Here is a 13,033-nt window from a genome sequence, read left to right as displayed (position 1 = left end):
TGACAGGTTGCTAGCCCGTCGCCCAAAAAAGAATCCCAAGTTTGTAAGCCTATCCCTTAATCGCCTTTTACGACATCCATGGGAAAGAGATGGGAGTGGTCTTGTTCTTTTTTGTATTGGTGCCGGGAACCACACGGCTCATATTAAAGATTTAAGTGATGTGACGTCAATAAGTGATACCTTTTATCCAATTTTAAAAATAATTATATTCTATTCTATTGTTGTTTCGTCCCGCAGTTGAGTTCCCCGCTGCCGGCGGCGGACGGCGCCGCCACCAACTCCGCCGAGCAGCCGGTCACCAACAACACCACCAGTGAGTCTACATATATACATACATACATCACTACATAGTATAAAACAAAGTCGCTATTTTAGTCTGTTTGGCTGTATGCTTAAATCTTTAAAATTTGATGGATAACGGATTTTGATGCGGTCTTTTGTAACAGGTAGAGTGATTCAAGAGGAAGGTTTTTATGTATAATAACATTTATAATTTTGCACCCGTGCGAAGCCAGGGCGGGTCGCTAGTACATACATAAAATCACGCCTCTTTCCCGGAGGGGTACGCAGAGACTACATCTTCTCACTTGCCACGATCTCTGGCATACTTCCTTCGCTTCATCCACATTCAGAGTCTTTATATACATATATATATACAAATAATCTATCCATACGTCTATAATATACCTTGCGGGGTAGACAGAGCCAGCAAGAATTTTGAAGACTGATCATATTAGCAAGAGTGTTGGCTGTGTCACCCGGCAAAGGATGGAGACGTGATTATATAATATATGTATGTGTGCAAATATCTGGTCAATGAGTTTAGTGTTTATATTTTATATAGAAAGTAGAAGTTATTTGCCATTTTCATAGGCACCACGCCACGCCTTAGCTAATAGACGAACTGATTCTAAATCGCGATATTAGAATTTTCAGAGTTTTGTACATATATATTACCATGCTAATCTTCAATTTACTGCATGATAATTCAGATATTATTAATTATAATAAAACAACAGTAACAATATAAGTTGGTAACAATATAATTACAAACCGCACGATGCTAGAACGAAACGACATTATCACGTTGTATTCGAGTAAAAATCGTGCTAAATAGACCGGCTGTTTGTATAGTTCATTCAATTAAATGGTTGAATGAATGCAAATTTGTCGTACATAAATAAAGAATGCATTGACTTTTTGCGTGTGGTTCCCGACACCAATACAAAAAAGAATAGGACCACTCCATCTCTTTCCCATGGATGTCGTAAAAGGCGACTAAGGGATAGGCTTACAAACTTGGGATTCTTATTTAGGCGATGGGCTAGCAACTTGTCACTATTTGAATTTCAATTCTATCTTAAAGCCAAATATAGCTGAACGTGACCTATCAGTCTTTACAAGACTGTTGGCTCTGTCTACCCCGCAAGGGATATAGATGTGATTATATGTATGTATTAACTTTTTCTTTTTTTAAATTTCTCATTCAAAAGGTTACTTTTTTTTTCTCTTTGTTCATTCCAAACCTACTATAAAGATGTTCTAATTCTAAATCTATTTATAAAGAACTTCGGTAATAGTCATTGGCCGTGGTGGGATTCGAACCTGTGCCATTCCGCGCCACACGCATTTTAACCGGGCACCTTACCGATTAGACCACTGACTCTCTCTTCTGAACATTGAAATTTGATATTATTGTTCAAGTATTCAATAAATAAATAAATATATACGGGACAAGTTACACAGATTGAGTTAGCCTCGAAGTAAGTTCGAGACTTGTGTTACGAGATACTAACTCAACGATACTATATTTTGTAATAATAATAAATACTTATATGGATAAACGTCCAAGACCCAGGCCAATCAGAAAAAGTTCTTTTCTCATCACGCCCTGGCCGGGATTCGAACCCGGGACCCCCGGTGTTACAGACAAGCGTATTACCGCTGCGCCACAGAGGCCATCAAGTATTCAATGAAATGTGCATGTTGTTCCAGCGCTAGAGAAGCAGCTGTCGGCGTGCATGAAGCAGCTGAGCGTGTCCGCCGCCGACGCGCCGCCCGCGCCGCACGGCAAGCCCGGCCGCGCCAAGGTTACTGTCGTATATATATATATATACAGGGTGACATTTAAAACAACTGCATCCTTTTAAACATAGACTATACCCATGCTTCTGAGCCGTTTGAGCCTATTTTTATTTAAATTAAACGTCATCATTTTCACATTTAAAACCCTCAAAAACTACGTCACACGCTTTATTAAAGACCAATACTACAAAAAGAAATTAAAACTAACCATGTAAATAAATGTCTGAATAATTTGAAAAATTATTTCTCTAGTATCAAGATCCAGTAAAGTACAGTTGTCGAGATCGCTCAGCTGAATGAATTGTGTCGTTGACCTCTGGATCTTACGCGTCACTTTTCCGCCGGCCGGGGTGATATGACGTATTTAGGATCGTGGATTTTAATACTTTTATTTTTTTCGTACTTTCTGAAATGTGAACCGATATTTTTCTTTTAACGTTTTCAAATATCCTTTAGATGAATACACTTAACAGTTAAATTTATGCAGTTGAATTAAAAGTCACCCTGTATATATAAATACTAATATTATAAAGCTGAAGAGTTTGTTTGTTTGAACGCGCTTATAGACTAGCTTGTACCGGCAACTTTGCACGTGTGAATTAAGCGCCATCTACAAAAAGCGAATAATTTAATGCCATCGAAAAGAAAAAGAAGATTTTAGTACAATCTACAAAAGTCAGCTAATCAAATGCGACTATCTATAAAAAGCGACGAATTAAACACCCGTACGAAAGCCGCAGGGTCGGTACAGTATGTTAACTTTTTCCAATAACAGAAAATAACAAAACAAACTTATTGTCTCATTTATAATATTAGCTTGGATATATCCAAAATAATTCATGGTTTTAAAGCGAATTCCAATATAAAACTCATTACCATTCTAAAGCCGTACAACGTGGCCTTTCAGTCTTTAAACAGTCGCCTCTGCCTACCCAGCAAGGGATACAGACGTGGCAATAATAAACAATATTTGTTCAACTGTACAATGATGGTTCCAGCCGGCGGTCGCGCCGCAGCAGCCGCCGCCCGCGCAGCCCGCGCCGCTGCAGCCGCCCGCGCAGCCGCAGCCGCCACAACAACAACAACAACAACAGCAGGCACAGCAACAACAACAACAGCCGCAACAACAGCAGCAGCAGAACGTGTACACGCCGCACCACGCTCACCTGCCGCCGGTGTACGGGACCAATGTTTATGCACCACAAGTGAGTTGGAATTTTTCCTATACATACATATGGTCACGTCTATATCCCTTGCGGGGTAGACAGAGCCAACTGTCTTGAAAAGACTGATAGGCTACTTTTAGCTATTTGGCTTTAAGATAGAATTGATATTCAAATAGTGACAGGTTGTTAGCCCATCGCCTAAAAAAGAATCCCAAGTTTGTAAGCCTATCCCTTAGTCGCCCTTTACGATAAACGTGGGAAAGAGATGGAGTGGGCCTATTCTTTTTTATATTGGTGCCGGGAGCCACACGGCACAATTGGAATTTTTTCTATACTAATATTATAAATGCGAAAGTTTGTGAGTGTGTCAGCCGCATGAATGTTTGTTACTCTTTCACGCAAAAACTACTGAACCGATTACGATGAAATTTGGTAGTAGTTGAAGATCCAGAATAATATATAGGCTACTTTTTATCCCGGAGTCCCTGCGGCAATGATTCCACGCGGACGAAGTCGCGGGCGGCCTCAAGTACATACATATAGTCACGTGTATATCTATTGCGGGATAGGCAGAGGCAATAGTCATCAAAAGACTGAAAGAGGCCACGTTCACCTATCTAGATTCATGATGGAATTGATATTCAATTAGTGACAGGTTGCTAGCCGCATCGCCTAAAAGAAGAATTTCGAGTTTACAAGCCCATCCCTTAGTCGCCTTTTTCGACATTCACTAAGAAAGAGATGGAGTAGTCCTATTCCTTTTTTTTTATTGGTGCCGGGAACCACACGGCACGGTACGGCATTTTTTTTAAAATAACTTTATTTATAAAAACAAATTTACTTAGTCAATTGCGATTTTGAAGAACAGAACGTAAAATCTACATAAGAGTATACCTATATATACATACAATGTGTATGTATGTCTGTCTGTTACAGGTGAACTCCACAAACCCCTCGCTGACTGCCGCGTCCGCGATGAGCACATATCCGTCCAGCGTCACCCTCACGCAGTACCAGCCGATGATTAACTCTTATCAGGTAACTAACTAGATGTGCCCGCGACTTCGTCCGCGTGGAATAGTTATTTTGGGCATCATTGAAGCCCTCAAGGATGAATAATTTTACCCGTTTTTTTTTCGCATTTTCAATTATATCTTCGATCCTTATAGTTGCAGCGTGATGTTATATAGCCTAAAGCCTTCCTCGAAAAATGGTCTATTCAACTCCAAAAGAATTTTTCAATTCGAACCAGTAGTTCCTGAGATTAGCGCGTTCAAACAAGCAAATAAACTCTTCAGCTTTATAATATTAGTATAGATTATTGTCAGTTACGGGTTAGGTTCCCCTGCGAAGGTTTGTAGGAAGCATAGTCGCAAAGTTACGTTATCCACTACGGGAGATGGAAGGAGAAAAGAGGAGAGAAATAATCAAATTTAAAATTATTTATTTTTACACTAGGAATTAAATATTAAATAGGCAAATAGCGCCGAAAAATTTAACAAAAAACATATAAATTATGCTAGTGTTGACAATATAACAATTGACAAAATAGATATACATATAAGTAACTGGTTAACGTAATACATAACATAAATAGTTTACACGTATAAATTAAAGGAGCTTTTATTTAATTATTTTACGATGCTGTTGAAAAGTGATAGGAATAATTTCCTTTTTAGAGTCTGCAGTGATTGCGAGAATAGGTCAATGTCAGTCCTTGTTATAGCGTTTCAAACTGCGGTAGAAGATATTTATTCGAGTGTAGTTCTTGAGAAGGCGAAGTGGCACAAATATGTTTAGATGACGAGTGTTACCAACCGGAAGACGAGCTTTACTAATGAAGTTAATCTTTGACAAGAGAGTAGGAGAACCCACGAAACTGTTAAGAATTTTGTACAAAAATGTTATGTCGAATTGAGTTCGACGATCTTCTAGGAAAAGAAGCTTATGGTGAACAAGGGAATCATTGTAAGAGGTGTTTATTAAGCATGTTCTAAAGTTATGAATCTTTAAAAATCTCTTTTGTACTCTCTCAACAGCATCCACATCAACCTGATAATTGGTATTCCAGATGCTACTGCAAAAGTCCAAAATGGTTCTTACAAAACTGAAATAGAGGATCTTGATAGTGTCATGATTTTTAAAGGGCTTGGAGATTCTATTAATGAAGCCGAGATTTTTGAAAGCTCTGCGGATAATGTGATTTTTAAAGCTTAGTTTACTGTCTATCATGATACCTAAATCTCGAAGTGAGTCAACCCTAGTCAACGGAGTATGATTAAGATTATAATTATATTTAATACAATTCTTTTTACAAGTATATGTTATCACCCGGCACTTTTCGATATTTAGGAATAACTGATTATGACCACAATACTCGCACAGTGAATCTAAATCTTGTTGGATCTTATTACAATCATCAACACTAGCAACAACTCGAAAGATTTTGGTATCGCCAGCGTAGAATAGTTGATTAGTATTTCCGAGATAAACCTCTATATCATTAACATATACAGTAAACAGTAACGGACCTAAGTGGGAACCTTGTGGTACACCTGACGAGATAGGCAAGAAACCAGAACAAAACCCTTTGACACATAGGTATAGGTATAGCCTGACTTCGATTTCTTATATAAGAGTTGACCCACTTGAGTAAGTTGCTATGCACACCGATTTTCTTAAGTTTTAACATTAATAAATTATGTCTGATTTTATCAAATGCTTTAGAAAAGTCAGTGTACACGACATCTACCTGTATATCTTTTTCAATAGCATTTGACAGATGATCAACAAAAGTAGCCATATTAGTTTCTACGCTTCTACTTTTGAAAAATCCATGCTGGTTAGGAGAAATACGTTCTTCAGAGAATCAAATAGCTGTCTAGTGACAATTTTTTCAAAGATTTGGCTAAACTTATTTAGTTTAGATACAGGTCTATGTTCAGAAATAAAGTCTCGTCGATTGTTCTTAGGTATAGGGGTGACTAGTGCTTTTTTCCATTTATTTGGAAAGACACCAGATCTATCGATTTTTTGAAAATTATTTATAACGGTAAGGTTAGAGCATCAGCACAACTATGGATAAAAATCGAAGGAATACCATCTGCGCCCGCACTTTTACGCAAATCAATATGTTCTACTTCGTAGGCAATATAATCTTTGTCTATAGTTATTGTATTTATGGATATTGAAGTAGAATTATCACAATCATGTAATAATAAATCAAGGTGTGGTCCTACGGAACTGGGATGCACAAAAACTGAGTGAAAATAGGTGAAAACAAATCTCTTTGCCTGTAGTGAGTGGGTCGTTATTAACGTCATACATTCTGTTAGGGATGTCACCTGATTGCTTTTTAGATTTTACATACGTCCAAAAATAAGAAAGATTATTTTAATACGATCTTCACACAGTGTAATGTAATTAATTTAGAGAATGTTCAAGTATTCACAGCCTTTTTCAAAGTAAGGAGAAAGTTCTATAATCCTCTAAATTACCGTAAGTATTGATGTTTGTAATGATATTTGAACGCATTTCCGTGATCTTCTCATCCAATTTTCGATCAAAATGTTCAGCATCAAAATCGTGAGGATTCTTCCTCTTCCTAAAAGTCACCTGATGTTCCACATTCGAGTGGTCCGTGAGATTTGGCTGGGATCCACTGAGATGACGCGGCGGGCTGTGTCGAAGAATCATTTTTTAGATTTTAACACTAAGAATATGTTGTAATGTAATGCGGTACGCTTAAACTTGTTACGCGCTGCGTGCGTGCAGTTGTCAACACTGTCGCGCCTGAACATTATATTATGGAAATAAAATGAAAAATATTTGACAGTAAAAATTATATCTGACATTTTTTAACTAGCTAAACAAAACCATGGTAACCTTTGCTATGGCGTACACAAAGAAGGTTGCCTACAGGTTGCTAAGGCCAGACGGGAGTCGCTTCGTGTAAAAACCTGACTCACCCAATCCAGGATCCATGATTTAAAGCACACCCCTGGCTCCTCTCCAGAGTGGTGAGGATGCAACCGGGACTAAAGCCAGGAGGAAGAAGTACGAGTATTATCAGTTTCTCTATCTGTCTCCTAAGAGTCACATCTTCCTGGCTTTAGTCACGGTTGCATCCTCACCGCGAGTCCCGGGTTCGAATTCCGGCCAGGGCATGAATCTGAAAATGACTTTTTCCGATTGGTCTGGGTTGCAGCGGGAGCGATAGTTCGGGCTCGCCCACCACTAAAGGACAATCTCTCGTAGGCTGGTGTTATGCATGGGGAACCGCGCAACACACGATGTTGTGTCGGAGGTTGTATATATGGTCCAATCCGTGAAATCTTAGCTTGCGCGATTTAGATTTTTCGTTGTTTCTGACCGGATAGCGTCGCGTGATTTTGTTATTGTGAGTTGCGACGTATAGATGTCGCCACGAGGTATAAGTGAATGTGTTTGTGCAGCCCGGCGCGAGCGTGTGCGCGGCGCAGACCACGAACGCGGCCGCGAGCGCGGCGGGCGCGTACTCCGCGCTCTACACCAGCGGCACCGCCTACTACCAGCCGCCGCCGCACAAGCCGCAGGTATACACCCTACATACACCCTACATACACCCTACATACACCCTACATACACACGTACATACACACGGGCGCGTACTCCGCGCTCTACACCAGCGGCACCGCCTACTACCAGCCGCCGCCGCACAAGCCGCAGGTATACACCCTACATACACCCTACATACACCCTACATACACCCTACATACACACGTACATACACACGGGCGCGTACTCCGCGCTCTACACCAGCGGCACCGCCTACTACCAGCCGCCGCCGCACAAGCCGCAGGTATACACCCTACATACACCCTACATACACCCTACATACACACGTACATACACACGTACATACACACGGGCGCGTACTCCGCGCTCTACACCAGCGGCACCGCCTACTACCAGCCGCCGCCGCACAAGCCGCAGGTATACACCCTACATACACCCTACATACACCCTACATACACCCTACATACACACGTACATACACACGGGCGCGTACTCCGCGCTCTACACCAGCGGCACCGCCTACTACCAGCCGCCGCCGCACAAGCCGCAGGTATACACCCTACATACACCCTACATACACCCTACATACACACGTACATACACACGTACATACACACGGGCGCGTACTCCGCGCTCTACACCAGCGGCACCGCCTACTACCAGCCGCCGCCGCACAAGCCGCAGGTATACACCCTACATACACCCTACATACACCCTACATACACACGTACATACACACGTACATACACACGGGCGCGTACTCCGCGCTCTACACCAGCGGCACCGCCTACTACCAGCCGCCGCCGCACAAGCCGCAGGTATACACCCTACATACACCCTACATACACCCTACATACACACGTACATACACACGGGCGCGTACTCCGCGCTCTACACCAGCGGCACCGCCTACTACCAGCCGCCGCCGCACAAGCCGCAGGTATACACCCTACATACACCCTACATACACCCTACATACACACGTACATACACACGTACATACACACGGGCGCGTACTCCGCGCTCTACACCAGCGGCACCGCCTACTACCAGCCGCCGCCGCACAAGCCGCAGGTATACACCCTACATACACCCTACATACACCCTACATACACACGTACATACACACGTACATACACACGGGCGCGTACTCCGCGCTCTACACCAGCGGCACCGCCTACTACCAGCCGCCGCCGCACAAGCCGCAGGTATACACCCTACATACACCCTACATACACCCTACATACACCCTACATACACACGTACATACACACGGGCGCGTACTCCGCGCTCTACACCAGCGGCACCGCCTACTACCAGCCGCCGCCGCACAAGCCGCAGGTATACACCCTACATACACCCTACATACACCCTACATACACCCTACATACACACGTACATACACACGGGCGCGTACTCCGCGCTCTACACCAGCGGCACCGCCTACTACCAGCCGCCGCCGCACAAGCCGCAGGTATACACCCTACATACACCCTACATACACCCTACATACACACGTACATACACACGTACATACACACGGGCGCGTACTCCGCGCTCTACACCAGCGGCACCGCCTACTACCAGCCGCCGCCGCACAAGCCGCAGGTATACACCCTACATACACCCTACATACACCCTACATACACACGTACATACACACGTACATACACACGGGCGCGTACTCCGCGCTCTACACCAGCGGCACCGCCTACTACCAGCCGCCGCCGCACAAGCCGCAGGTATACACCCTACATACACCCTACATACACCCTACATACACCCTACATACACACGTACATACACACGGGCGCGTACTCCGCGCTCTACACCAGCGGCACCGCCTACTACCAGCCGCCGCCGCACAAGCCGCAGGTATACACCCTACATACACCCTACATACACCCTACATACACCCTACATACACACGTACATACACACGGGCGCGTACTCCGCGCTCTACACCAGCGGCACCGCCTACTACCAGCCGCCGCCGCACAAGCCGCAGGTATACACCCTACATACACCCTACATACACCCTACATACACACGTACATACACACGTACATACACACGGGCGCGTACTCCGCGCTCTACACCAGCGGCACCGCCTACTACCAGCCGCCGCCGCACAAGCCGCAGGTATACACCCTACATACACCCTACATACACCCTACATACACCCTACATACACACGTACATACACACGGGCGCGTACTCCGCGCTCTACACCAGCGGCACCGCCTACTACCAGCCGCCGCCGCACAAGCCGCAGGTATACACCCTACATACACCCTACATACACCCTACATACACCCTACATACACCCTACATACACACGTACATACACACGGGCGCGTACTCCGCGCTCTACACCAGCGGCACCGCCTACTACCAGCCGCCGCCGCACAAGCCGCAGGTATACACCCTACATACACCCTACATACACCCTACATACACACGTACATACACACGGGCGCGTACTCCGCGCTCTACACCAGCGGCACCGCCTACTACCAGCCGCCGCCGCACAAGCCGCAGGTATACACCCTACATACACCCTACATACACCCTACATACACCCTACATACACACGTACATACACACGGGCGCGTACTCCGCGCTCTACACCAGCGGCACCGCCTACTACCAGCCGCCGCCGCACAAGCCGCAGGTATACACCCTACATACACCCTACATACACCCTACATACACCCTACATACACCCTACATACACCCTACATACACCCTACATACACACGTACATACACACGGGCGCGTACTCCGCGCTCTACACCAGCGGCACCGCCTACTACCAGCCGCCGCCGCACAAGCCGCAGGTATACACCCTACATACACCCTACATACACCCTACATACACACGTACATACACACGTACATACACACGGGCGCGTACTCCGCGCTCTACACCAGCGGCACCGCCTACTACCAGCCGCCGCCGCACAAGCCGCAGGTATACACCCTACATACACCCTACATACACCCTACATACACCCTACATACACACGTACATACACACGGGCGCGTACTCCGCGCTCTACACCAGCGGCACCGCCTACTACCAGCCGCCGCCGCACAAGCCGCAGGTATACACCCTACATACACCCTACATACACACGTACATACATATACACATGCATCCATACACACATACGTACATACACGCAGAGACTACATCTTTCCACTTGCTACGATTCCTGCATACTTCCTTCGCTTCATCCATCGTTCGATCGTTCCACACGTTTCGGCTTGCCTTTTGCCAGAACGTCTTTGATTTGATTTCAATACGAATATTATATACCAGTATCATATATGTATCATATTATATCGTCAATATTTGATTACATATTTAATTAATTGTTTACAGTATGACACGAGTTCGGTCGCGTCCAGCAACAGTTTAACGAGCACATCCACAACACAGACTTCTACGGCCAAGGTGGCCACAACTACTGGTGAGATAATAATATATCTTATATCTATACCAATACTATAAAGCTCCTTCCATCTCCCGTGGTGAATAACGTAACTTTGCGACTATACTTCCTACAAACCTTCGCAGGGGAATCTAACCCGTAACTGACAATAATCTATACTAATATTATAAAGCTGAAGAGTTTATTTGTTTGTTTGAACGCGCTAATCTCAGGTACCACTGGTTCGAATTGAAAAATTATTTTTGCGTTGAATAGACCATTTATCGAGGAAGGCTTTAAGCTATATAATATCACGCTGCAACTTTTAGTAGCGAAGAAATAATGGATAATTTAAAAAAGAAAAAAAAACGGGATAAATTAATCATCCTTGAGGGCTTCAATGATGCCCAAAATAACTATTCCACGCGGACGAAGTCGCGGACACAGCTAGTCTGAACTATATAGGTTTAACACTTGACTTCTCTTGAAAAATTGCTTTCTTATATTAATTTATTTTTTATAATGTTACGACGCGCGTTCATATACGTGCAAGCCCGACTTACGAGATTAAAAAAAACACTGAATGGCGACGTTAAGCTTTATGGCTTTGATACTGAATTGAGATTCGAATGGTGTCAGGTTGCTAGCCCATCCCCTACAAGTGGAATCTCAAGTTAATATATTCATTTATATTATTTCCGTTTAGTTGAAATTTCTTCAAAACTTCTCAGGATACAAACATTGCAAGGTCAATCACTTAATTGATTTCCATATACATACATACATTGCAGCTCACAACACGGCGACGGCGAGCTCCACGAGCGTGGGGATAGGCAGCGCCGGGTACGCGGCCGCGCTCTACGGCGCCGCGGGGACCGCTGCCTACCCCTACGACGACCAACTGCTGTCGCGGGGGAACACGCTGCCTCATCATATGGTATGTACATATCTATATTTAAACGAGCGATTTTTGTATATATATATAATCAGGATCTCGGAAACGGCTCCAACGATTTTCATTTAAACAAGCAATTCTTGTATATATATAATCAGGATCACGGAAACGGCTCCAACGATTTTCATTTAAACGAGCAATTCTTGTGTATATATAATCAGGATCTCGGAAACGGCTCCAACGATTTTCATTTAAACGAGCAATTGTGTATATATAATCAGGATCTCGGAAACGGCTCCAACGATTTTCATTTAAACGAGCAATTCTTGTGTATATATAATCAGGATCTCGGAAACGGCTCCAACGATTTTCATTTAAACGAGCAATTCTTGTGTATATATAATCAGGATCTCGGAAACGGCTCCAACGATTTTCATTTAAACGAGCAATTCTTGTGTATATATAATCAGGATCTCGGAAACGGCTCCAACGATTTTCATTTAAACGAGCAATTCTTGTGTATATATAATCAGGATCTCGGAAACGGCTCCAACGATTTTCATTTAAACAAGCAATTCTTGTATATATATAATCAGGATCACGGAAACGGCTCCAACGATTTTCATTTAAACGAGCAATTCTTGTGTATATATAATCAGGATCTCGGAAACGGCTCCAACGATTTTCATTTAAACGAGCAATTGTGTATATATAATCAGGATCTCGGAAACGGCTCCAACGATTTTCATTTAAACGAGCAATTCTTGTGTATATATAATCAGGATCTCGGAAACGGCTCCAACGATTTTCATTTAAACGAGCAATTCTTGTGTATATATAATCAGGATCTCGGAAACGGCTCCAACGATTTTCATTTAAACGAGCAATTCTTG

At 43.7% G+C, this 13,033-nt stretch overlaps 1 protein-coding gene across 4 annotated transcripts in view; it reads left to right on the top strand.

Moving 5' to 3' along the window:
• The window catches only part of LOC106131718 (protein lingerer), a 36,825-nt gene that overhangs the window by 14,129 nt on the left and 9,663 nt on the right, over positions 1 to 13,033 (top strand). For all 4 annotated transcript variants that reach the window (XM_060951783.1, XM_060951784.1, XM_060951781.1 and 1 more), the window contains exons 13-19: positions 238 to 313; positions 1,996 to 2,090; positions 3,084 to 3,290; positions 4,188 to 4,289; positions 7,706 to 7,825; positions 11,197 to 11,284; positions 12,037 to 12,182. In XM_060951783.1, the coding sequence (XP_060807766.1) occupies positions 238 to 313; positions 1,996 to 2,090; positions 3,084 to 3,290; positions 4,188 to 4,289; positions 7,706 to 7,825; positions 11,197 to 11,284; positions 12,037 to 12,182 (834 nt within the window). The remainder of the gene's footprint in view (positions 1 to 237; positions 314 to 1,995; positions 2,091 to 3,083; positions 3,291 to 4,187; positions 4,290 to 7,705; positions 7,826 to 11,196; positions 11,285 to 12,036; positions 12,183 to 13,033) is intronic.

Source organism: Amyelois transitella, chromosome 26 (genome assembly GCF_032362555.1).
Source record: "Amyelois transitella isolate CPQ chromosome 26, ilAmyTran1.1, whole genome shotgun sequence".
Taxonomy (NCBI): domain Eukaryota; kingdom Metazoa; phylum Arthropoda; class Insecta; order Lepidoptera; family Pyralidae; genus Amyelois; species Amyelois transitella.
The sequence above is the reverse complement of the archived record's forward strand: the minus strand, read 5'-3'. Positions and strand labels throughout refer to the sequence as shown.